Genomic DNA, 26,938 nt, shown 5'->3' on the forward strand with positions numbered 1-26,938 from the left:
ACAATTAGATGGAGTACAGCATGTCATGCCATACACACAAAATGTAATCTTATATATTCTCTGTTCAAGACACAAGACTGTCTGATGCCACCTAGTGGTTTGAAAACACACCATGCTAGCTTTGGGTGTTTGACGGAAGCTAACTCTCTCTCGGCCTAACAAACATTAATGTGAAAAGCTTTAGTATTATGTTTAGCTGGATACTGACCTCTGTATTGAAAACATTACCGTTATTACTCTAGATTAGAAGATGACACAGTGAAGATGGAACTGGATTACAGAAAATCACTTCAGCATTGAGACCTAAGCAACAACATTTTCTACTTGAAAGAAAGGCAAATTATTTTCAGCTAAACATGACCGACTATGAAGTGTCCGTTCAACAGCTCAATGATCTGTTGACAGATGAAAACGGAGACTTCTGTATGCCCTCCAATCATTTTAATGAAGTCTACCCCGGGATACTCCTAGGAAATGAGTAAGTCCTCACATAGCCTGCAGATATGTAGTGGGTGGATTATTTTCTTACCATACAGAAACATTGCTCAACAAACATTTACACTTTGCAGTTAAACTGTATGTTTAAGCCTTTCCTATCTGATAAGCTAATATTAAAAAACATGATCATGTTGCAAATTCCCAATGGCAAGGCTTTAAATAAACATGGCCCATTTTCCATGTGTGAAGGTTGTTCTGCTTGCACTCTCACACACTCACTGAGAGACTGAAAGAGATCAGTTAAATAGAGGTGACTGTTTTATTACACCTGAATCTCAACAGGTCTGTAGCCACAAATGTAACACATTTGCATCAGCTGGGAGTGACACACATCCTCAATGCTGCAGAAGGCCAGTCGGACATGCATGTGAACACGGATGCAGAGTTCTACGCAGACACAGGAATCATCTATCATGGGATACCAGCCTTTGACACGGACCATTTTGACCTCAGTGTGTATTTCGAAGAGGCTTCTAATTTCATTGAAAAAGCTTTGGCAATGAAAGGTGGGAGAGGTCTTAGAAAAAAGAAGTAGCTACTTTTAAATGTGTATCTTTTTTTTCTCTCATCCCTCATTTAATGGCATTCGTTCTGCATTAAAGCTGCATATCTAATAGTGCATTATCTGTTATTATTACATGGCTTGGTTAAATTCTAATGTAGAATGTGGTCTGTTATTTCTTGATAACTATTTTTTAAATCAATATTTTGTGTCAAATTATTGATTTATTTGGTAGGTAGCCATGTAATAAGCGGGATAATGTATAGCGAGGCGGTTGTTATAGCGAATACAACCCCTTCAAGCTGATTCAAGACCCCTCCGCGATCAGCCTGTCGGGGTTGTATTCGCTATAACAACCGCCTCGCTATACATTATCCCTTACATATCCTAAGTCTTCTTGTTTCAATGACCCAGTAACAATAAACTGCTTGCATGCTCCCTGCTCTCACTGCTAATTGGTGCATTATCAACATCAACCTTAAAGGGACAGTTTTTCTTTTTTTTTCAACCCAAAAAATTGAAATTCTGTCATAATTTACCTCAAATAAATGATGGCACAATTTGTATTGAGCAATATAGCCTAATGTAAGCTAACAATAACAATTTAATCAATATCATGCAAGCAAGAGTGCTGTTATCAAGAACATGAGCACGATTGTGAGCAAAAACATTGCTTTTATATAACAGTTTAATAAACAATAAGTTAATTGCATTTCAGACAAAGTTTTGTCCATTTCTGTCCACCAGTAAAGTTCCAGAGTAAGCCAAAGCATAATCGCTGCACATTTTTGAGCCACACACAGTAGAGGTTTTTACTCCCTAAAAGCAGTGTTTTTGAACGAGTCTTTTGAACATTCAATAAATGCCACTCACTTATAAAAAACAGTCAAATGTCGCCACCTACTGGTAATGTAGCCTTCAGAAAAACGCGGACAGGCGGAGTGATACAAAACAGTGGAACAAGTCCCAGTGCTTTTGGACTGTTATGTCAGCATTCTTGAAGCGCCACTCAATCGAATGGACTTTATGCACAGCGGCGGCACTACTTCCTGAACTTTAGCCAGCTCCTTTGTTTCCTGTCTGCCATTATTGGACAAACTGATTAATCCAGGTGTGCCTGACCAACAACAATAATCAGACACACCTGGATTAATCAGTTTTCCAATAATGGCAGAAAGGAAACAAAGGAGCTGGCTAAAGTTCAGGAAGTAGTGCAGCTGTGCATAAAGCCCATTCGACGACCTGTATGACGATTTGTAGCCTATTGTGTGTGTGTGTTTTTGTTTTGTTTTGTTTTTTTACGTTTTTGGCAACTTCGATCTGATTAGTATAGCCTAAACTACATATAAAACAGTCACAGACTTTAATTTCTTCTGTAGGTAAAGTGTACGTACACTGTCAGAAAGGCTACAGTCGTTCGGCTGCACTAGTCATCGCACACCTGATGCTGCATCACAGGATGGGTGTTCGAGCTGCTGTGGCCACAGTACGAGAGAAACGGGAGATCGGACCCAATGATGGATTCCTGCGCCAGCTCTGCCAGCTAAACGATTGTCTGGAAGGCGAAGGAAGACCGGGGCATTACAATGAATCTGTGTTTTTATCAGCTAACTGATTTTAGTTGGCAAGTCAATTCTGGTAAGCATTTAGTTTACCATTTGGAATGATTGTTTTCTTCATTTCTGAAGTGTCTCCTGCCCTCTAGTGGCACTGTCAATCAGAGGAGTTTAGGCAGAAATATACTTTTATAGCCCATGATAACAATTACCGTTTTGTTCCAAATAACTACATAATCAAACACAAGAGGTCTTCACAACAGACAACAATCATTTATTAAACATTTTTTTAAAGTGAAAAGTAGCACACGTACCTGAGTTACACTGAAACCCCTCCCACATTTTCTGCTTTCATCTGATTGGTATTGTACATTTTAATATGCTGTGATTTGAATAGCTGCAAATAGGATGATTTAACAGCAATTCTGCACGTTTGACTAGATGGTGCACCACTGACTCATAGAGAAGAGGGCATCTCAACAACTTCCTGGATTAGCATGGTTAGTGTAAAGCACATCGATAATGCTCCACAAGCAAGAACAAGACAAACATTTGTGCAAGCATCATTGTCTTTGTCATTATATTGAGCTATTTGAGAGTGCAGATAAAAGCATTGTTAAAATACAACAATGCACATAATGTACACATATATCACTTATTGAACATAAAAAAGGCCCATTTCACCGAAACAAAGGCCAGTGAGGTGCCTGTGGTGAGGATGAGGATGGTTTCTTACAGTAAGTGAGGTCCTTTTGTGTATTAGACCCCGTTGACTATTGTAGTTTCAGGTACTGGTGATGGTGGTTTAGATAAAAAAAAAAAAAAAAAAAAAAAAAAACAGATTTGCTGCAGATGTGTCCTTTATAAGCTGGATAAAATCGTTTTAACTAACATTAACATTCAACATTTATCCAGCCTGATCACATCATGCCAGCTTGTGTGTTGGCTAAGATACTGGAGGAGTGAGAATTACTGTTTAATATTGACACAAATGTGACAATGATTTATACGCTGAACTCACCCTCCTATAGCATTTGCATGAGGTATGAAAGTTTGAAATAACAGAAGTCATTGTTTTTTATCGAGTCACTACAAGAGAAGGGAGACAGTGTGTCAAATCAAAAAGCATCTACAAAAAAGCAGTGTCTAAAATTAACTTTAGTTTTGCTCTGAACAATTTGCTCGTAACAATCCACTCACTGAAAATTCACAGTCCAGTTCATACTTCCATAAACAGCCTGCAAATGTGTCATTTCCACTCAGCATAACATACAGCAAGTATTCTGAGTAAAGAATGAGTGTTTTCTCTCTTTATTTATTTTTTTAATTCCTCATCAGAAGATGGACAGGGTGTTTTTTTAATGGAATGGCAGGTCTTGACACAACTCAAAAATGACTTGCTACATTGCAGACTTTGGACATGCAGTTGACAAGGGATTTAATAGTTCGAGTGAAACTTCCAGAGGGCTGTTGAAATACCCTGTTTTACGACCTAATAAAGGAGTCATAGCATTACATTTTCCTCCCTAAGGTCCACTTATTTATTCATTAATTTTACCCCCAACGATTGTAAAATATATTTTTTTAATGGTTTTTGTGCCTTTAAGTCATCTACATCATTTTTTTTTCGTATTGAAACATGTCGTATTTAGCATGTTCTCATCTGTAAACTGGATTCAATCTTCCCTGAAACCCTAAACTTGTTGTAAACTGGTTTCCGCGATTTGACCTTACGTCATTCCTGCACCACTCTTAGACTGAACACATAATACACATGCAAATGACATCAACGTTTTCACAAATTCATGTTTTTTTAGTTTACGCGGAGACAATATTGGTATAATTTTTAAAAACTTGCACTTTGAAATCAGTTTTCAGAAGTTTGCGTTTTCTGGCCCCCAAAACGCCTTTGTCGTGTAAATGAACGGCCAAAACGCATACAAAGTTTTCCGTTTTTAGTCGAATACGGTATTCAGATCTAAATCTGAACGAGGGAAGAAGTTCTGAAAGTATGATTTCATCGCACAATAAACTTTTATTTCAAAATATCATGATATGACCCCTTTAAGAGTCAAAGTCTCAATCAACATATCCATGATCTGGCTAGGTGTAAAGGACTGAATTCTGTTCTAATAAAAGTGCTGTAAACCAGGTTTGTACATCCAGAAAAAAAAAAGAAAAAAAAAGGCTTCCTGATTCCCCGTTATCAAGCGCAGGGTCTGTGGGCAGGGCTCAGCTGAGCTGACCCTTGCTGGTGCAGTAGATTGTGACGGTGGACAGTGCTGGTGGGTAGGATTGAGCCTGAGTCAGGTGCATGGCCTCCATGCCTGAGTTTAGCTAGTCACAGTGAGGATGTCCTTTCTGCCCTTTTGTTCCTCTGTGTCACTTTCAATGGAGCCCATGCCTCACTTCCTAGAGCCATACTGACACAGTATCGGTCAAAAAGGACACTGAAACCCTGCTATTAATTTGAACCAGAAAAAAATAAGCTGGTTAAACTATTTGAAGAGATGCATTGGGGGTTTGGCTGTGTCCTTTGCTGGGCAAAAGTTTATGTCAAGTCCTTTGTGTGAGATGGTCGGTTGCATGTGAACAGGTCGGGTTCGGAGGCACGGGGACAGGAATGAGGTTCACCTTGTGCAGGAGCCAGCTTCTTGTGCTGCCTCTCCAGCGCTTCCTTAAAGCAAAGTAATCTGCTGAGCAGTCGGTTAGCTTTGTTACAGCACTGCGAAATTCATTCAGCCTGGCACATTCTTACTGTCCTCAGAAACAGAGAACAAGACTTGGTCCCACATCGCAAGTGAAAGGGAAAGCAGAATACACATATGGGTGAGGTTGCTATCACATTTATGTGACTTTAGTGTAAATGTGCACGTTTATGTACAGGTTTAAGCAGGAACATATATGCAGGGATGAGGGGTGAGGTAGAGTCTTTTTGAAGACATGGAGAGATAAGTGCAATTATTTAATTTCCTCTTGCAAGGAGGTTTGGGAGATCGTAAGTTACCTCCTTTCAAAATCAGTAAAGATAGGGTACAATATGGCTAAAAGTCCTTGTTGTTTTTCTTTTCCCTCCCAAAACACGGAATAGCAAAAAACACAACTACAACACTTTCCCAAGCAACGATTTATCGCTATGCCCTGCAAAATAAAATTATTTATTTATTTAAAAAAATGTATAGAACCAGTTTTAAATGTTGTTTATGATTTTCAGATTTGTTGAAAGTGATTAAACCAACAGTTTATCAGCAAACGGGCAATTAGTGAATTTGTTTTGGGGATTAAAAAGCCTCATAGTGGCTGTTTAGGCAGGTAAAAATCCCATATTTTCTCCATAGAGAAATAGATAGTCGCGATTAAACGAAGTAGCAACAGATCTTTTTTTTCGTATTGTAATGCGCATCCAAGTGAAATTGGTTATCAGAAGAAAGAAAAAAAAAGCAGGGTGGGGACATTTTAATTGGTTGATGATTGGATGCAGGCAGATCTGAATGTGAGCCTACTGTCAACTGTAAGAAAGGGGCGGAGTTTAAACTGACTTAATGATTGGAGAAGTCCAACATACATCATCATAGAGAAGTCACTGGAAGATTGATTTGATTCATTATGATTACACACATACCGAGGTCCAAAAAAAAGAAAAAAGAAACGTATGGATTAAAGATCAATAACACGCATTTAGAAAATAGATGCCAATTATAATTCTGTTGGTTTCAAGACAAACCTACAATAAGATCTGAGATTATTAACTGATGTTGTTGTGATTCAACTTGGAGCTGGTTGGTTTGGTTCAAAATAATTTTTATCAATTCTTATGGAGAAAATGAATGGAAAAAATACTTCCGAAGCCAAAATGGCTAATAGGTGGGCCCATATTGACTGCTCCAATAACAATGGAGATTAATTTGTGAAACATTATAGCTAAAACAAAATAATCCAAAAGTTCTTAAATACTAAAACTATTTCAGTATTTATTCTACCGGTAATCATATTTCCATTTAAAACAATTAAATAAACATATAACTGTTCAACACCCTTTGTGGAAGTGGTTATTTTGATGTTTAGACTAGTTGTACCCTACAACTCTTATGATCTAACCCTTAGCTTCTACTTTTATTAATCATTTGACAAATTATAATTTTCACCCGATTATCTTAGGATCATTTCCCACCCTGTACTCCTAATGTTGTCCAGATAAAAAGGAAGGATGGATGGATTTCAGGGGTAATATTAAGATTTTACTAAAAAGAAGTACCATAGCATTACCATGTTTTTTGGACAATACCATAGTATTCTTTGAAGTAACTATGCAACAGTAGATTTCAAAGCATTACTACCATCTGATGAGACAGATGAGCACAACGAGCGATCTGAAGGCCATGATGAGGAGATGCATGTCTCAAATACAGCATATAGCGTATAGCATGTGTAAATTAATCTGTCAGTCCAATTGCCCGTTCGCAAAGACCCGCCCCCCTTAGTTTCTGTCGCTATGTCCGCTATCTACTAACTCTCCTGACTGCTTTGTCGGACAAAATGGCGGATGGTGAAGTATGATTGGTCAGATCACCTGTTAATCAAGCTCCCTGCGAAGGGTCAATTGGATAACACTAGGACAGACCGATACCTCACGACAGCTATATGGGTCACACAGCAGAAAGCAACAAGAGATGTCACAAAATGTTCAGCTTAAGTAACATACTCAATACAAGTGGATATGATAGATAGGAAGGTATATGAGAACTGTATATACTGCATCTTAAGAAGAAAGATGGGTTGATGCAGGTAGAATTGTGAGCATACATGTATGGACATGTTGCTACATGTATGTTTGTATGCTGGCGTATATATGAGGTATGAGAAGTTCACACAACATGTTAATGTCTGTACAGTGTGTACGAGTGCACACAGGTAGTTATGTTTATAAAGGAGATATTCTATGCGTGCAAAGAGGAAGATGAATGCTAAAATACTACTGTAATTTGAAGAAAATTGGCATTATTTTGTAGATTAATAGTGTAGAGCCCAAATGTAAGTGTTTGATGTTGCTCAAAGACGTTCCCTCTGTCCTTACAACAGCTAGCGTTTCTGAAACAGGTTATGAAATGGATATTGAAAGAGTGGCTTTCTTTGTCACGCTTTTATAATAAGCTCCTTCTGAGGATGGGAGGTATGTTGGTACGAGAGGTAGGTTGATGCATGCTAGTTTTTTGTCCGTCTGTGGAAGGAATCTGAATGGCAAGTGACTGTGGGGTCGAAAGTTGTGGAGGCCGACAACCCAAAACATTTCCCAGACAAAGCTGATGAGGGACCGACGGTGCAAAATAAAGTACATGTTGCTTCAACATGTACAATTCGGCATTGCATGAGGATGGAAAAAAATCAAATGCTTCTGCTATGTTTTGAGAAAATAAATTCATGATCAGTTTTGCCCCCTTTTTTCCCCTCCTAAAATTTCCCTGTGGCTCTGAGTCACACCTCCTGATCCTCGAAGACCTCTAGGAAGAGCGGGGGGAAGAGTTCTGTGGGACACTCCACTTTCATGTGCAGGAAGCGGCTGGCGTGACAGGCGCCGATCATGCGCAGGTTCGTCACCTTCATCAGCAGCTTGGGCCAGAAGTGAGAGATGTTGTGCTTGCGATGGTTGATGTAGTGCTCGAATGCCAACAGGTACATCTCCTGACACTTCTCGATCTTTTCCACACATGTGAGTCCAGAACGATCTGTGAAATGGAATATTAAACATAAATTAAAGTGAACTCGTCTTTAAAGATGCTGTCAGGAGGTCATAACAAAGGGTAATGGAAAGTTAACGGGATAGTTCACCCCCAAATTCAAAATATTTCAACATTTACTCACTCTCCTCTGGTTTAAAACCCATATGTTGCTTTTCCCATTTAACACATAAGGAGAATTACTGATAACTGATATGCAAACTGTTATATTAATGCGTTTTTTGCATAAAGGTAAATCATTTGACTATGGGTTATGTCGAACAGACTACTGATTTATTTAAAATGTTATACATCAAGAATTTCTGTTCTCACAATTCACTTGAACATGAATGGATGTTAAATAAAAGCAGTCCATATGTGTGCTATGTGCTATATGAAGATACACAAAAGATTGTGTGAGGAACCAAATTAAATGAAAGTCGTTTTTCACTGAAAAACATCCTTCCAATTGCTGATGAAACATCATTGGATTGTTTGTCTTGTCACAAACATTATGTAACCGTTACAATTGGTGCTGTTGTCCTGGATGGGAGTGAGGTTTAGGGGGTTGAGTGTAACTGTCGTAGGCCAGTATAAGCTGTGCGAATCCATCTTAGAGCGGGTCGATTAGGACCGGTTACACTTACATAAGCATCATTCACACTGTCAGTCCAAATCCGATTATTTGTGTATCCGGTTGGAATCTGATTTAAATTAGTTAACTGTCCAAATTGTGGAATGTCCCGTCTGCTTTGATGTCGTTGATCCACTAGCCTCTGGTATCTGAGAGTCACCAACGAGTTTTTACGACAGTGTTGTCAAATATTCCGAAGCTGTAGGGGGAGCGCTATAGAGAAACCTGCGAGCAAAAAGCGAGAATACAGCGAAGAAATTCCCGAAAATGCATAGATCTGCTTTAAATCTAGCCTAAAAACTTATTTTTATAGTCTGGCATTTGACGCTATGTGAGTTCCTTTTTTATTGTGTCTTATTGTTGTCTTCTGTGCTGTTGATTGTTTGTATCATTGATATGTGAATCCATTTTACTCAATTTTATTGTCTTCTGCTCATCCGGCATTTTACAACAGCACAAACTTGTTTCTGCAGCAACTTTCAGCATGTTTACTTTGACAACGTCTGACGTTTACATTTTACGTGGTGTGAGAAAGACTTATAAACTACTCAAAATCCAATCAGAGCGTTCAGACTTGACGCATTTGCAGAAATGCGATTTTAATAAGATTTCAAACCACATATGAATGTTGCTCGAAACGCATTTCATGTTATTTTTTTGCCGTTTACACGTGTTAAATCTTGCCTAAATCTGATCGCATTTCAATCAGATATGCACAAAAATCTGATTTGGACTGAACGTAGCTGTAACAAGGTTCGTTGTTATGGGAAGGAGGAGGCAGGAACCGGCGAACATTCAAATATTTTAATACCAAATTAAAACAAATACAAAAACGAAAGTATAAGCCAGCAGCCCCTCGCGGGCGACTGCTGGCCACATAAAACAGAAACAACACATCAAATAAAATCAGGCCTGTGCCTCTCTCGATCTCCACTGTCGTCGCTCCCCCTTTTATGCTTCTGCTCCTCCGTGAGAGATACGAGACCGGTGCGTCACGCAGGTATCGCTTATCAGTAATCACGCCACCGGTCTCGCGCCGTTCTCTCACGTCCCTCGACCTCGTCCTGCTCTAACTAGCCTTAGTAAACCATATTTGATTTCAAAGCTGCAGTGGAGGGCAAGGGAACAATAACTTTAGAAATTTAAAATAAAAAAATTCTCCTTTTGTGTGTTTCATGGGACAAGAAAAAATGTCATGCATATTTAAAACCACATAAGGGTGAGTAAATCATGATAAACCTTTTTTTTTTTACTAATTTTTGGGTGAACCATATCCCTTCAAGAGCATACGATTAATTGTGATGATTCTTAGAAACCCATGTATGGCTATAGCAGCTCTCAGTCCATCTCACCTGAGCTCATGAGAAGTACAGCCTGCAGCAGCGCCACCTCCGAGTCATCCAGGTTGAACTGTGACAGGCTCTTGCCCAAATCAAAGATGGCATCAGACACCACTCCTAACCCTCCATTCTTCAGCTGCTCTCGACTGACAGCCATCTCTCCGCTTAAGGTCAGCGTCTCGCTCTCGGGGTCATACCGCACCGCTGCACGCAAGGACATGATCTCCATACAGCAGCCTTTCAGCAGGATAATCTGGTCTTCACAGGGCAGCTGGACACAAGTGGAGGAACTGATTCTTGTGCTTTTACAGAACACATGATATCTTTCAAGGCTCAAAAACAAGGATGGTTCACTATTTGATTGTGAATTGTGCTGGTCAACAACTTAAGGAAGAAAAATAAATAAAATCAACCTGACTAACATAGATGGGGCTTTGCTGAAATTGAAAGACATATTTGGCTGTATAGAAGTTCCTTTTTAATTATAAAAAAAAATATTTTTCATTTGATGTGTGTCTTTTTCATTTATAAGTGTGAAAATTTTAAATAATAAAGTATTTTACAAATATATTATAAATATTAAAATTATACATTTATAAAGTTAAATTCCATGAATATATAAAAAATTAGGACAAAATAAAAAAAATCATACATGTAAATGTATAATTGCATAAGTAATTCATTTAAAATTATTATGAAAATTGTAATTGAAAAAAAAAAAAAAAAAACGTTAAATGTTGTCTGGTAAGCAGAAATCAGAATTTTATGGCTCAAATTTTTCTAACAAAAAAACTATCCTTATTTTCCTGCCACCTTTGACCTGACAAATCTGGCTTTAAAAAAGGAGGTCTTTTGGGATTCCTAGTGCAATTAAACTAAAGGCTTCAATGTCCTCCAATGTAGCAAGATAACAAGTGGTCATTTGAGATCATTATGCGTTCACATGAGCAATTAGAGTGGCAAAATAAGTAATTGAAAGCACAGCAACAGCCCATAATCACAGCCAGCAGTCGTGGTTCAAAAAGTACAGGGACAGCTGGAGCCGAGCATATAATTGCTCTGTCACAGCGGTCTCTGCATTTATGGAATAACTATTAGCTGTGAAGAGGCTTTTTCAGGCCCGATGGAGAATTGTGCCCTACAACAACAGACACTGACCTCAGAGAACATGGGCAGTTTTTTGGCAAAGTCCACAACTCGTGTGATGGCAGGGGTGATGATCTTGGTGAACTCACTGAAGGCCTCCAGGTCGACTTTGTCGTTGTCTGATGTGGGTGCTGGAGACTGCCCAATGTCTTCTGGCTGAAAGACAAACAATGAAGAGGTTTGGAGTGAAAGAGATTTAACTAATTAAATAAGGTTCAACAACAGACATCATTCACATTTTCTAAATATTTACTTGCCCCACCATAAGAAACAATACATTTCATTTGTACTAAATTTGTGAGAATGATGTATGTGTAACGTGTAGTTCTGTGTCTGTGTAGTTTCAATGGCCCTCATTTATCAATCTTGCGTCGAAACGGGCGTATATGTTGGCGTAAGATTATGCTTACACTCCTCTCACCGCCTGATTTATGAAGCTGTGCGTACCTTTGAAATTCAGGTGTACGCAATACCTGCCTCTTGATAAATGCCGCGGCTGAAAACGATCGTCATTAGATTAACACGCCCCTATGTATTCACGTCTCCGCCTCCCCCACGCCCTCATTTTACACCATGGACACACGGAAGACGGCAAAGAGGAGAAACTTCTCCGGTGGAAATCCAGTTTAAATCGCTGGTTGGTTGAGCAAATTACCTATCACAATGCATTATTTTACAGCACAAGTGTTTTGAAACTATTAACATTGAATTTCGCATGACGTCACATGTGATGGTGTGTACAATGATGATGTGAATAATTGCATGACAATTTTTTGAAATATTCTTCTTATTAGTATTATGATTTTGATTATTAATTACGCTTATTGTTATTTAGAAGAAGAATGTCTTTGTTATTATTATCATTTGTATTATTATTATTATTTAAAAGAAGAATGTCATTTTAATTATTTTGTCAGTCTGAATTATTTTTTGGTCATTGAAAGCCTTTCATTACTGAACCCAGTCCGTGCGCACCTGCCGCCGGGCTTAACACAAAAATAAACACTGAAGTTTATCATTTCTATGTTGTTGTTTTTTTACAGCGGGTCATAATATATCTTATCTTTAGTTTGTCAGTGCGTTTTGTGGTGTTAGGAATTGTTTTTCTGCGCATTTCAGCACGAACTCAAAACGTGCGTACATGTACACCACCTCCTGAGCCGGCGTAGGATTTGAGCGTGCCGTACGCCAACGTCCATATTAATAAATCGTAAAGTCACCGTGGTTTTGGGTGTACGCTGGAAATTTGGTGTACGCACTTTTCATAAATGAGGGCCATTGTGTTTTGGTTCTGTTTTCCCTGTTCCCATTTTGCCTGTCTTCCTGGTCATCATTATTACCGGTAGTCTCCATGGTAGTTTAGATCCTACACCGATTCTGCTTTACCTTAATTACTCCCCTTTGTATCTAAGCCCTCAGTTTCCTTTGTTTAATTCCCCGGAATCGTCTGTGTTTTATGTGGCTGTGTGTCCTGCATGTTCCTTTGAGGATCAATAAAGAAGTGTTTGATTGGATTCTCCTGCATCATGCGATTACTACAGCCACTACTTGTGACAGCATGTGTTTTGTATGTTTTTTAAGTATCTAAATCAATAGGATTCTTCGAAATTTGCAACAATTGGAAATAAAGCTATAGGGCCCTATCTGGCACCCAGCGCAATTGACTTTGTACACCGCCGCATGTCTCATTCCTATTTTGCTCCCGCGCACAGCGGACTTTTCCCTCCACAGACGCACGTCGGTAAATTAGGGAATGAACTTTCGCTCCTATGAATAATGAAACTACTTCAGACCAACCTATTTTAGATTTGCGTTGGGCGGAAGAGTCATTTGCGGGATCCACCCACAAAGTTATTTGCGTTTCAGATCGTTAAAATAGGGCCCACTGTGTTACTCTGACAGCTATAAATGCACTTTTACTATGATGGCATACAGTGGAAAACATACTAACCTTCAAAAGTTTGGGGTCAGTAGATATATATTTTTATTATTGTTTTAAAAGTTAATCAATACTTTTATTCAGCATAGATTCATATAATGTAACACAAAAAAAATTCCACACATTTTCCAATAATTGCAATCAGCACAACTGTTTCCATGTTGATCATAATCAGTCAAGTTTCTTGAGCAGCAAATCATCATATTAGAATGATTTCTGAAGGATCATGTGACAATGAAGACTGGAGAAGTGATGCTGAAAATACAGATTTGCCATCACAGCAATAAATATATTTTAAAATATATTCAAGTAGAAAACAGCTATTTTACATTGTAATACTATTTCACAATATACATTTTTTACTGTATTTTTGATCAAATCATTCTAATCTTCAATTCGCTCGTGTGCACACTAACCAAACAAATTGAACTCTGAGGATGGATGAATAGATTAATTTGTCATCAAACTAATTTATCTGATTGTTTGAGGGTCATTTAAGTGCTCTTTGGTCAATGGCTGCATCCGAAAATGTATAAATGCTGCCTTCAGGGGACACATTTCAAGATAAGAGGGCATCAAAGTACGCACGAATACAATGTTAGATTCACTTCCTGTCTCCTGAGACACCTTCATCTGATCTAATTTTAAAGGCAGCGTAGATGTATCCTTCACTGCCTTTGATATCCCTTAATCCTGTGCCTTCCATTCTGTGGCAGTTAAGCTAAAAAAAAATAAAGATGGTCTCTGAAAGTTGCGGTTGGTGGTAGGTTTGAGTGTAAATGTTTGTTTTTAACCAACGTTACCTACTTTTTATGTCATTTCTAGAGAGAAATTACTATTAAAGTAATTGAATATTTGCTTATTTATCATCAAAGCTCTCTCTAGCTAGTACTTAGTTAAACCGTTATGGTGCAGTCTGTCCGAAATCAGTTTTTCGTGAGGTACATTTGTGCGCAAAAGCTGCCAGCAAAGATGAGAGCTAGAGGTTATTCGAGATCTAGCTGAGAACCCAGCCACCTGTGCAATATAGTAAATGCTAATGCAATGCTATTCATGTACTTTGACAAGTTCTCATGAGTGATCACAGACATACAGACACAGCCAGGCCTCTTACTAGGAACTTGCGTTTCTGTTTCCAGTGAGGGCCCTGGGCGTTGGTGTGGCGATGAGCCTCCGTCACCATACGAATGAGCTCCCACTCCGTGACGGTGGGCTCAGGTCGGTTGTGCAGCGTTTTCACAACCTCCTCTTTCTTCCTCCGTTCCCGGTTTTCCTCGATCAGACGCCTCTTGGCCACACGCTTTGAATCATCCAGCACCACTGCCAGGGACATGAATCACTCGCACAATCACTCATTTAATACTCTCAGTACTAAACAGGAAATGACAGACAATGTTATGTAATGTTATTATGTGTAAGGAGATTATAGCAGATTTTTCCAAAGGCCACATTTATAAATGTATTTTTTGACAATGTCTTTCAAAGACTAATATGTCATTTTTTACTGAGACAGAAATCTCAACATCCGATTATGCTGAATTAATATTTTGTGTTATTATATATACAGTATATATATATATATACACACACAGACACATCCTTTCATTAAGTTATACACATTTCAGTTCACATAATCATTGTTTGAAACACAAGATTATTGTGAGAACATAATGAGAATATTTGGTTTAATCACTGAAAAAACACAGTATGATCTTCTTTCAATTTAGTACTTTTAACAATCAGTTCATTCAATGGTTAACAATGCAAGATGCATGTTTCAAATCAGCCCTGTTGCTGAAATAATTACAGTAACGCAGGCTACAGGTGCCACATTAGAAAATACACTATCATTACCTAAAATTACAATAATAAAATAATAAAAATAATGTTTGTAATAGTATCTATTTAGTGTGTATCTTAGTATCTAAGTACCGGTATGTGTGCTAGAACAGAGTTGGCTGGCAATCACTTATGAAAAAGAATTCATTACATTTGGTAATACATACCAAACAAGTTCTATAAAATGTCGACACTGGACTCCACCGAATCGATATCTAAAGAACTCTATAGACGTACCAAATGATCCACTGATTAACCATTAAGATCAGTGGGATTAAATAATAGACAAATGAAACTGAACGAGAAGAGATGCAAATCAAAAGTTTGATAGTAAGGGCTTTATAAAAGGCAGTTACTGTGAATTGAACATTTATATAGATTAAACACTCTTTTTCTGTAGTGAAAAGGGTTCTTTGTGATTTTGTGTATTGTACTAACACAATTGAAAATTTGTTTGAAAAAAGTGATGATTTGTTGTATTATTAGTACTGACAGAGTTGAAAATCTGCTTGTGAAAATTGGGCCAAAGCAATAAACTAAAAACTGTAACCAAATGTCCCCACAAGGATAGTAAAACCTGACATTTTTGATGTTGTGGTGAAAAAAACTTCGGCCCCCATGAAACTAAATCATACTAAATTATGTCGGGGTTTTTTGAAAATGTAAAAACACAGTACCGGTATGTTTTATGTAAGATTTAGGTTTAAGGGATATAATTTCCAGTATAAAAATGATTATGTCTAGGAGAATCCTCATAAAACACAAAAACTCAACATGTGTGGGTGAACACTCACAGTCAATGGCCATGCCCACCGAGACGCACTTCTTGAAGCGGCACAGCTGGCACTGGTTGCGGGTGATTTTATCAATGATGCAGCAGCTGTCATATTTACAAGAATAGGAAGGATGAAGATTCTTCTGTATAGTCCTCCTGAAGAAACCCTAAGAGCAGAAGGAAGCAAATGAATGAGTAAGTACGATTGAGTACGTGTGATTGAGAGTCAAGCGGTTCATGGGTTAGAAATCTCACCTTGCAGCCCTCACATGTGATGCAACGGTAATGGTAGCCGGTGGCCTTGTCCCCGCACACCACACATGGCTCATCTTTCTCCAGGTAGCTGGGAACATACCCTAGAACAGAGATGCTATTCACTAGAAGAGGAGGAGGAAAATGGGCTGTTACAGCAGAATACACACACACACACACACACGCACTTTTGTTCACCATCATGATGGTGAGATGATAACAGTGTGTACGTTGAAATGCAATGTAAGTTGCTTTGGATAAAAGCGTCTGCCAAATGCATAAATGTAAATGTAACAGATTTTTATTTATTTATTCCAAAATGATCTGCAGATGGTGCAACTCAACTGAACTGACTAAACATAGACATTTTGGTGTGCTTTTTGCCATGGCGTTACAGACAAATACATTCAACGGTACCTAGAATAATCATGCTTTAACATAATTCTCAAAAATATACATATTTAATTTTGGAAGTTGCATTCAAAATACGCTTTGCTCAAAAAAAAGGAGGGGATACGTTTGGGCATCATAAGCCAAATATTTAGGTTTAGACTGAAGTGACAGCGTATCCAAAATCCTTACCAGATGTGTTCTGCATAGAGCATTGACTATTCTTTCTTTTTCTTTTCACTCCATTCGGCCACCTGATGAGAGAAAAGAGAGAAGGGAGAGATAAGTAAACAGTAAAATAAGCAGATTTTCATTTACTATTTCACAAGACTGACATTTTACACAAGCTATTTAAAATCTAAAATGTAAAAAAAGCCTCCTATACACACAACAGCTGAAAAGTTTGAAGTCTGTATGATTTTTAATATTTTTGAAAGTCTTTTATGCTCACATTTAAGGTTAGATGCATGTGATCAAAAACTATTAATATTGTGAAATATCTAAAAATGTTTTCTAATTGAATATATATATTGAATATTTTATAACGTAATTTATTTCTGTGATGCAAAGCTGAATTTTCAGCATACTCCAGTCTTCACTTGAACGAGTGTAATTTGTATTCCCTTATTATTTCCATTGTTTTACAGTATGTAAGGTCTAATGGTAAAACTGATACTATTATAGCTTCATCAAACAGAATAATTACCAAACACTCCACTCATTTAGACAAACAGGCAGTCCCGCAAAAAACTCACACCATGCTAACTCAGACAGGACAAAGTGTTTTAAGTAAGCAATAAGGTACTCGATGCAAGTGCTGTATCCTGAATAAGTCACGGCTGAAGGGCGTTGTTAGGCACGACGCGAAGCGGAGTATAGTTGTATTACCACACAATACAACTAATTAAAGCCGAAAAATATGCATCTATGCAACTTTCATGAAGTAAAATCACTAAAAGCCTTCCTTCCGCTGGAAAAAATTGTCCCTGACCGTAAACAGCAACAGAAGTAACGTACATAACGTTACATTAGGCAATATCGATGAGATCAAACATGTGTTTAAGTTGCTAAGAGTGGTTGCTAGGGGTGTTGTGTAGTGATACATAGAACAGTTGGGTGAAGCGGTCATAGCCGTGTTTTATCGTGAATAAAACACAGCTATTGACCAATCAGAATCAAGGATTGAAACTAACCGTTTTATAACAAAAAAAAAAAAATGTAACACTTCACCTTTAAAGGGATAGTTCACCCAAACATTTTAATTAGGTCATAATTTACTCACCCTCATGTCAATCCAAACCTGTATGACTTTCTTTCTTCTGTGGAACGTAAAGTAATTCACTTTGAGAAATGTGTCTTTTTTTTTTTTTGTCAATACAGTGGAAGTCAATGGGGACCAAAACAGTTTGGTTACAAACATTCTTCAAAATATCTTTATATTCAATGAATGAAAATAATTCAGGGTTGGAACAACAAGAGGGTGAGTAATTGATGACAGAATGTTTTTCATTTTTGGCTAAGTGGGGAAAATAAATACATGTGGTGACCATGCGGTGGCACTGTTTTAAAATAATTTCACACTGCATTAATCACCTCAGCTAACTGCCTTAATTCGTCTGTCAACATTGTTGCATCACCTTGTAAAACTGAAAGAAAAGCATTAGATCAAACCACAAACCGGTTTCAAGTGTTAAATTCACGTGACTACCTTCATAACATTAAAATCCCCCCCAAAAAACATAAGCAGCACTTTCACGCAAGTACCTCAGTTGGTAGTGAATAACAACAAATGTACCCGTCTACATGTGGAGGTTATGAACTCCCAGCAAATGACCCTGACACACCTCCATGAACCAGCACAGTCCAGTTCACACGAGGTGATGCTTGTGTGTATGGAGCTGAACACATCAACATCGATACTAGTATCCATATCAACATCACTCAACATAATAATTATGAAGGTACAATAGTGTTACATTATTCAAATACTGCATGAAGATAAGATTGTTACATAACCAATGACCAAAACATGACAATCTACTGAACTCAAAACCAACAACATGACTGCAAACGTAGCAAATAACTGAAAAGAACGGGAAAACTTACTATCAAATGCAATATACTCAAACATCATCAGATATGTGGGATTTGAGTTTCATTAAACGAACAAACACACACACACACAAACAAACACACACACACACACACACAAAACAAAACAAAACAAAATGTAAGCGACCTTTTCTCTCTACCCTCTCGGACAGAACAGTATTAAGTCCAACTGGCAATCTGTCCATACATCAACAGACACAACTGAACAAACAGAAGGAATGGGATGGATGGAGAAAAAACATTTATATTCTAACCTGTTGACATAATAGGGCTGTAAAATGTGCATGATTGCAGTCTCCCTCCTCTTGCCAAGCTGTCAGCAATCTATCTGCAGTAACAGGGACTCTGAGCTGGTAGGATGACACTTCTCTCACCAACCCCAACCCATCCCTCTCTCCCTCCCCACACACACACACACACACACACACTCCTCCTCCTGCCACAGCTCCTGTGCATCAGCCCTGTGAGCCCCACCCCTCCTCCATCACTAACCCTCAGCTCTCATCTTCCTCTTGACTCTCTCACTGTTTCTGTCTGACAAAATCATACACACTGAAGCAAAGGACCCTCTGTCTTTAGCTAAATAATGTCTGAAGCAGTCAGTGCTGTTATTTGCACATTCTACAAATAGCAAATACTAATAGTCAGCTTTAGAGTTTCTAGCATATTTATACATTCATGCATAAATCATCAACAGAACTATGTTAGAGCCGGACACACAGTGTTGTACACATCTTCAGTGCATCAATTCAATGCAAAAACAATTATGTCAGGTATACAGACGAGTTCAAAATACTGAGACTACTAGTAAAAATACTAATATTTTGCATTATTCTGAATAAATATTTGTCCTTAATAATTTGTATTATAATAATACAAATGATTAGTTACTAAATAAAATTATTATTATTATGCTTTTTAATTATTATTATTATACATTTTTATTTATTTTTATAATAATATTTTGTTGTTGTTTATAATTTTTCATTTATTGCATTTATTACAATATTAGTTATTATTATTGTTGTTGTATCAGAATAACAATTTCAGCAACATTTTTATTATTATGAATTATATGACAATAATGTTTGTTGTATCTATGTAAATAGACAGTGGAAATCTGGGATATAAAATTTTTGTAAAAATGTAAACAAAATGAAAAAAAATATATATTTATTTTGAACATTTTAAATCACTGCAATTATACACAAAGAAGTGTAGCATGTCTGTTAACAGTATATATATACCAGTATACACTTTTTGGTTGCGAACAAGTTAAAAATGAGAGTTTCTATCTCGTGGCTAAAGCTACACGTGAGCCGATGACACATCAAAACAAAGTCCACGGGTGGACATCAAAGTTCCACTTCCTCATTTATAATTCCTGCACATGCTTTAAAGGAGAGAGGAGCGGAGACGCTGAGAGACAAACGTACACGCTCAGAGTGAATAAGCCTTTAAATGCTCACTCACGCATGCTTTCTGCTAATCAAATTATAGAGGCGTAATTAAATGGTGGGGCGCAGGACAAATCTGCCTTTCAGGGAACCATCTGAAAGTTCTCTAGCTGCATAATAATCCCACAACTGACCCACAGGGCAATAAAACTGTGTGTGAGGGTGTGCGGTTTTGTGCATGCAGTAACTGAAAGTCTGGGGGGAGGGCGAGACCATGAGGCAGCACATGTGAGAGACACGTGCTTGAACGCTTCAAACACACACACACACACACTGGTCACAGACAATCCACCGACTGTCGTAATGATTCAGTGTCCTGAATTGTCCCTTGCAGGACAGTGGCCCCATCTGCCTTTGGTTCCTCTCTCTCTTCTGCACTCTAATCTCTCTCTCTATTTGTCTTATTCCTCATCTAATCGTATCATCTAATCTTAAAACACTTGGACGAATCATCAGGCACTCGGTTAGGTTAATACTTAATGCTTCCTGTGTAATGACTCCTTATATGTGTTTAAACATTATATTAATGCTGCTGTTTGAATTTATTATATACTTGAGTCTGATTGTTCAGTCAAAGCATTGAGCAGTCAAATATATAAATATAATGATGCTACACTCTATTATTGACCATTGTACCTGGCAGCCAATCTAGTTTTATGTCTCTCTTATCACTCTGCGGCCTCTTTCATCTCACATAATAAAATTATTTCAACTCAAATCAATATTTCAATTGATGTGGTTGAAGGTGTAAGTGTAACAATTAGAGAAACTCTTTCTGTTTTGAATTATTCTAATTGAGTATTTGATGATAACTGACAATTTGATCATAATAATCTTTATCATTAAAAACTCTCAAAATGTATTATAGAATATATTACAATTATTATTCATTTAGAATTGTATCATATATTATTATTATTTAATATTATTGTTGTTATTATTCATGTATCAGCATTACAATTTGAGTGAACGTAAAAAGTACACATAAATTCAGATTTGTAATATGCTGGATTTTGTCTAACCAACAGTCAATATTCATTCATCATAATATACTCAGGGTTTATCAAAATAAAAATGTAAAACATTAGTATTATAAATTATATTCATATTTTTTTATATTTTTTTGTAATGAAGCACAGTTACTGGTAATCTCAAACTGGACAAATATCAGCCGATAAGTAAATCAGGGGTAGTTCAGCCAAAAATGAAAAATCTGTCATCATTTACTCACCATCATGGTGTTCCAAACCTGTATGAATTTCTTTCTTCTGTGGACCACAAAAGAAGATATTCTCAAGAATATTCTTGACCAAGCAGTTTTGTGACATTGAGATATTTCTCAAAAAAACTCAAACTCAAAAAAATGTTTATGTTCCAGAGAAGAAAGAAAGTTATTCCGTTTTGGAAGAACAGAATGAATAATTGATGACAGAATTTTCATTTTTGGTGGAACTATCCCTGTAAGAGCTAACATATTTTATAAATGGTACACACACACACACACACACAGGATAACTCACACAGGATAACTCACCGTGTCTCATCTCCCTCTGGCAGGTTAAGCTCCTGCTCTTTTTGTTCCATTCACCTTGATTCCATCCAGCATCCAATCACACGAGACTGAGGCGGACCCGACCCCGCCGCTTTGCTCAGCATACGCAGGGTCAGTATCAGTCAACTGCTATAAGATGGGTCATGATGACATAGACATGCGTCTATACCTGTTTAAGAGAAAAATATAATTAATCTTAAATAAAGTAATAAACAGTTCAAGCACAAACGGAGTCAAACAGGGAATTTCTCGAATCGAATCATCTTCACATGACACTGCTCTTCACTGCTCCTGTCCTAGAGGATGCACCAAACTTCATTTGTAAAGCAGCTGTGGCTCAGTTTCAACACACGGTGGTGCACATGCGCATGAGATCATCATGTCTGACCTCTCACCCCCAGAGCTCAGGCCAAGCTGCTGCTCTCATTAGAGGGAAAAGGCCAAATGATAAATGCATATCCCTCACGCCTGTGTGTTATTTTTCCATTCCTGCTCTGAAGCTGATTTGGCTTCATTGTGCAAGGTCAATAACTCTGTCATTTCCAAGGCAACCACTCGGTCTAATTATAGCAAAGCTGAATTGGGTTATTTCATAATGGCTGACCTCAGTATTTTATATTTAGCAGTTTATTCCATCTCGGGATTAATATTTTTTTCTTAAAAAAAAAAAAAAAAGATTTTAGAGATTTAGTTTGTGAAGGATGTCACACTTTTTTCTGTCTCTCTCTTTCATTGCACTAACATATGCATTATTTCCTGCATCATGTCACACCTTTAAAGGGGTGGTTCAGGATTTTGGACATCGGACCTCATTTTAAAGTTAGCCTGGTTGTTATTCATCAGTGGAGACAGTTTAAAAAAAATTTCATCCAGTCCTTCCAGTTGCATAGTTCGCCGGTGCTAGGCTATCGTGAGTCAACGGTAACTGCTAGCCTGTCATTAAAAACAGTTTTACCCACTCCACAGAACACCAAAATAAAATAAATTATAACGCCAGACTATCGATGTAAATGTCTATTGAAAGAATAATGTTAGAAATCAAAGTACTCTTGCATCTCAATGATCGCATTACATTTACAGGAACTAGTTTCTCAGCAGCAGCGGAATTTTACTTTGCTCCGGTTAACGTTAGTAGTACTGCGCCGAAAAGTAAACACAGAACAGAAGCGCGCACTACAGTCGGGACATCTAGCTAGCTAGTTGTAGCCTTGAACAACGATATTGAAAAACATTTGATTGTTAACTAAGGAATTGGCAACATGGTGATTCGTTGTGCATTTCGAAATTGTAAAAATAAACCGAATAGATGGTCATCACCAAAAAGTTTCCACAAATTTCCATTGAGAGATCCAGAAAGGAACAAACTGTGGCTTCTTGCTGCTGGCTTGGACAACAAGACACCAGCAGACTCTACTAACGTTAAGTTGCGAATTTGTAGTGATCATTTTAGACCAGACGACTTATGAAAAATTATGAAAAAAAACCCATAATGGAAACGCTCGTAAGTCACTGACAAGGAATGCAGTTCCAGCCGTCTTTACAGATGCACCAACACCTACACATGATTAGTTAATAACTTTTGTTAGGCTACTATAGCTATCTATGAAGCTAGTCCCTTTCAGAACTGATAGAATGACAATGACAACGTTAGTGGAGATAACGTTACAGTTCAATTTCTGCCCTTTTAGCATCCGTCTCGATTAGTTCTTCGTCTGTGTAAGTTAATGTTTTAAACCGGATCACAACAATATCAAACTCAGTTATGACAGAATTTTTACGATCCTGTCCTTCAGTCAATGTGGAAGTCTAACGCGATTTCTGATATATATATATATATATAAACCCCCCCACCTTCCCCCAGCTCCACCTGTATAGATCTGCTATGTGAAAGTAATGCATAGTATTGTACAGCAGCACGTCTTGCTCACAGCAGCGTGTTGTGTATGTGCAGTATTGGTAGTAGCAAGTCCTGTGTTGCTCTGCAGCAGCAAAAACCCACAACAACAGCAGCACAGCAGCAGCGTAGCAGATCTGTTCAGCGAAAAAACAAAAATATTAACATTGACATATCCATTATGTCAAACACTCTTGAGAGTAGACATGACAGAAATATATATATATATATATATATATATATATATATATATATATATATATATATATATAAAAACAATTGCCAAAATCTACCATATGAAGTTCTGAACAAGTGAAAAATCAAATGTCAATTGTTCTAGTTGATATTTGTTTATTTGTATTGCTATACCAGCATCTATGGCTATTTTCATGGCAAGATTAATGTATTTCACTAAAAACATCTAAAACATTCAATATTTGATACAATATTTAGGATTATTCCTGGTAAAACATGTAGGGTGTGTTCATACTTGTAGTTCAATTATCTTGGTTCTTTTGGTCCAGACCAAAATAAACGTATATGTTTAGTACAGGTTTGAGATATGATGGAGGATTTGACCATCTGTAATTATCATAGAGAACGCTTTATTTGCTGCAGTATCTGCCTATCATTCTGTTTGATATTAAACAAATAATTTAACTGATTTTATTCAACAATCTACTGTAGTTCCATTTTTCTAATTCAATAGTTCTGGTCAATAGCTTCTATTGTCACTCTAATGGAACAATCTGATTGTGTGTGTGTGTGTGTGTGTTTACACAGGCATTGCAGCAGCCTTGGCCAAAGACACATAACCTTCCCTCAGGAAATCTGTTGTTTAAATCTGATTGTTGCAACCATAGAGCCTTGAACATCTGCAGAACATTCAGAAATAACTAAAATAAAACTATCAGTGATTCAGATGACCACGGTTTACTAATTTATCAGCTAAATGGCTATTTAAAATCAGAAACAATTTAAGTAGAAAGCAGCTTCATTCATTGCTTTCTGAACTGATTCAAGTACAGACAGAGGACATACATTTGTATACAGCTCATGCACACAGCCATATGGCTAAAACACATTTTGTCAGAAGAGGACTCATGGGATGCCAAGAAAATGACTAGATTTGCAAAATAAAATTGACCTCTCTCATTCCCTTCCAGGTGAAGTGGACCGCTAGCTCTGCTTTCCATCTCTCATTTATTTTCAATGGGGAAATAAACCAAGCAGAAACAGGAACACAGCAACGTATGTTTAGAATTAAATAACAGAAACCCAAACAAGTGCCTTGAGTGCTATAATATTGTGGGTAATGTATTAGTCAGGAAATGCGTGACTGGGCAGATTGTCTAGCTACAGCAGTTGAAAAGCTAAAACCATGTCTGCGAAGTGGCAGATTTGTCAAATCGAATTTAAGAGGATGTTTGGAATTCGACTTAATTGACCCTTCGCAGGGAACTTGATTGACAGGTGATCTGACCTATTTTACTTCGCCATCCGCCATTTTGTCTGACAAAGCAGTCAGGAGAGTTAGTTGATTAACATGGGAGGATTTGAAATTGAAAAACGGAGTGTAATGACGTCTTTCCGCGGTTAAAACAACACTCCTTCTTATGTTCCTTCATGTTCATTTGATGCTATGAACTAGAAGGAAAAGATGATCGGTTCACAAGCAGCTTAAACTGATGCTCTACAGCAATCTGTCAGACACATTAAAAAGCCACAAAACGGTATTTATTGTTTAAATTTCTTTTAAAAAATTACCAAATTTGAAACTTGAGACTTTGTTTAATATGTTTAATATCAAAAGTAACCGAAAATGAAACGTTTGTTTTTTTCAATGTGAATGCCTCTAAAAAGCCTTACAGCCTTTTTAAACCATCAAATAATCTACTGCTTGTTACTGTGGTAACTGTCCTCCTATTCGGCCCTCAACAACAAGTGAATAACTGATTATTGATGTTGCATAATAATTATGGCAGGTACTGACAGCTGAGGTCAAGAGGGTTTAAAGCAAATGAATCAAATGTGTGCTCCATCCCCTCCATGTGCTCCTGTTTATTGTGCTGTCGATAGCAATTGCGTCTCTCCACAGTGACTGAGCACTGGAACACTTGCATGAGTCAGAGCAGCATGTAACATTCACAAGAAGGCAATATGATAAGCAGGATGAAGAATTAGATGTATCCCTGACATTGTGATTAATTAACTTGCTAGCGCAAAGCCGAGCTGACAAGCGGTGACTGAATGAGAAACTGACAACTGCATGCATTCACTGTGAAATGCCTCATGGCCTTCAGTCACACCATATAAGAAAGCCCGGTGGGACCTTTTGCAAGCTTTAAGCAAATGGTGAAAATGGAAACAACTTACAATCCAGGAGTGTCCAATCCTGCTCCTGGTGGGTCACTGTCCTGCAGAGTTCAGCTCCAACTCCGATTAAACACACCTGAAGCAGCTAAACAAGCTCTTACAGGCATACTAGAAACTTCCGGGCAGGTGTGTTGAGGCAAGTTGGGGCTAAACTCTGCAGGACAGTGACCCTATAGGAGCAGGTTTGGTATAATCATTAGAGCAGATGACATCTTATACCTGCTCCAGACTGCGATTTCAGCAATCCTACAAGATCATTACAAATCACACTGTACCACATGGATCTAATAAACTTGGGTAAGCATGTATGTAGTAGTATGTATGTAGTGATGACACCAATTGAATGGTAGGCTATGACAAGTTATGGAAGAATAAAACGTCATCAAGACGCACTACTAAACAAATATAGCAAGATGACTCGCATTTTGGGAATTGTGGTTTTTATGTGCGCAGAAAAACACAGGACAGGAGAAAGCGAAAGAGGAGAATATGGATGCAGTCATGGGAAAAGAGGCCAACTTGGCATGCCATTTATTTTACAAATGGAGCTTGAGGTAAGTAGGTTTAAGTTTATGCGCCATGTCGCGTTGATCAATATGCCATTTCATATTGCATTTTTAAGAAGAGAGCCTGTCAGTGGACTGTTCTCTGCATTTCCAAGAGACTGCACCTCTATATTATTATATATGATATTATTATATTGTATATTATATTGTATCGATCTATTCTAGTATGATTGTACTATTCAATTTACTATTTTTCTTTTAATGACTATATTATTTTACAATTCATGCTATATATACACTATTTGCTGTTTTATTTATTATATTATACTCATCCTCAATTGTATTTTTAGGCTATTATTAATAAATAATAATATGCTATAAAACTGCCATTTACTTTATATTTAACTATTACATCTGACCTTATATTACACTTATATTTCATACAATTTAAATTGT

At 37.5% G+C, this 26,938-nt stretch overlaps 2 protein-coding genes across 7 annotated transcripts in view; one reads left to right on the plus strand and one right to left on the minus strand.

The window, feature by feature from the left end:
• The first annotated feature begins 96 nt into the window (after nucleotides 1-96).
• dusp3b (dual specificity phosphatase 3b) lies at nucleotides 97-3,385 on the plus strand. 2 transcript variants are annotated; one of them, XM_079617305.1, is made up of 3 exons: nucleotides 97-478; nucleotides 781-1,004; nucleotides 2,380-2,635. In XM_079617305.1, the coding sequence occupies exons 1-3, from the start codon at nucleotides 357-359 to the stop codon at nucleotides 2,613-2,615; spliced, it is 582 nt and encodes a 193-aa protein (XP_079473431.1). In that variant the 5' UTR covers nucleotides 97-356; the 3' UTR covers nucleotides 2,616-2,635. The 2 variants fall into 2 exon arrangements, with proteins under 2 accessions (XP_079473431.1, XP_079473432.1); XM_079617306.1 differs by having other exon boundaries at nucleotides 113-478; nucleotides 781-950; nucleotides 2,380-3,385.
• Nucleotides 3,386-8,028: 4,643 nt separating this feature from the next.
• Nucleotides 8,029-26,938, minus strand: part of thraa (thyroid hormone receptor alpha a) — a gene marked incomplete at its 3' end in the record, with an annotated part of 33,248 nt that continues 14,338 nt past the window's right edge. For 2 of the 5 annotated variants that reach the window (XM_079616838.1, XM_079616839.1), the window contains exons 2-9: nucleotides 21,689-21,875; nucleotides 16,778-16,839; nucleotides 16,199-16,320; nucleotides 15,963-16,110; nucleotides 14,444-14,649; nucleotides 11,403-11,546; nucleotides 10,257-10,515; nucleotides 8,029-8,279 (exon numbers count right to left, since the gene is read on the minus strand). In XM_079616838.1, the coding sequence (XP_079472964.1) occupies nucleotides 8,029-8,279; nucleotides 10,257-10,515; nucleotides 11,403-11,546; nucleotides 14,444-14,649; nucleotides 15,963-16,110; nucleotides 16,199-16,320; nucleotides 16,778-16,839; nucleotides 21,689-21,738 (1,242 nt within the window). In that variant the 5' untranslated portion in view covers nucleotides 21,739-21,875. Of the gene's footprint in view, nucleotides 8,280-10,256; nucleotides 10,516-11,402; nucleotides 11,547-14,443; nucleotides 14,650-15,962; nucleotides 16,111-16,198; nucleotides 16,321-16,777; nucleotides 16,840-18,951; nucleotides 19,079-21,688; nucleotides 21,876-26,938 lie in introns of those variants that run through there. The other 3 variants (XM_079616841.1, XM_079616840.1, XM_079616842.1) reach the window with 3 other exon arrangements.

Source organism: Phoxinus phoxinus (genome assembly GCF_949152265.1).
Source record: "Phoxinus phoxinus genome assembly, chromosome: 1".
Lineage (NCBI taxonomy): Eukaryota > Metazoa > Chordata > Actinopteri > Cypriniformes > Leuciscidae > Phoxinus > Phoxinus phoxinus.

What these genes read in the sequence shown, in the direction of transcription:
- dusp3b (XM_079617305.1), top strand. Translation starts at nt 357, where the DNA reads ATGACCGACTATGAAGTGTCCGTTCAACAGCTCAATGATCTGTTGACA. An exon ending in GGGATACTCCTAGGAAATGA is followed by an intron (nt 479 to 780) that starts GTAAGTCCTCAC and finishes GAATCTCAACAG; the next exon opens with GTCTGTAGCCACAAATGTAA. An exon ending in AAAAGCTTTGGCAATGAAAG is followed by an intron (nt 1,005 to 2,379) that starts GTGGGAGAGGTC and finishes TTTCTTCTGTAG; the next exon opens with GTAAAGTGTACGTACACTGT.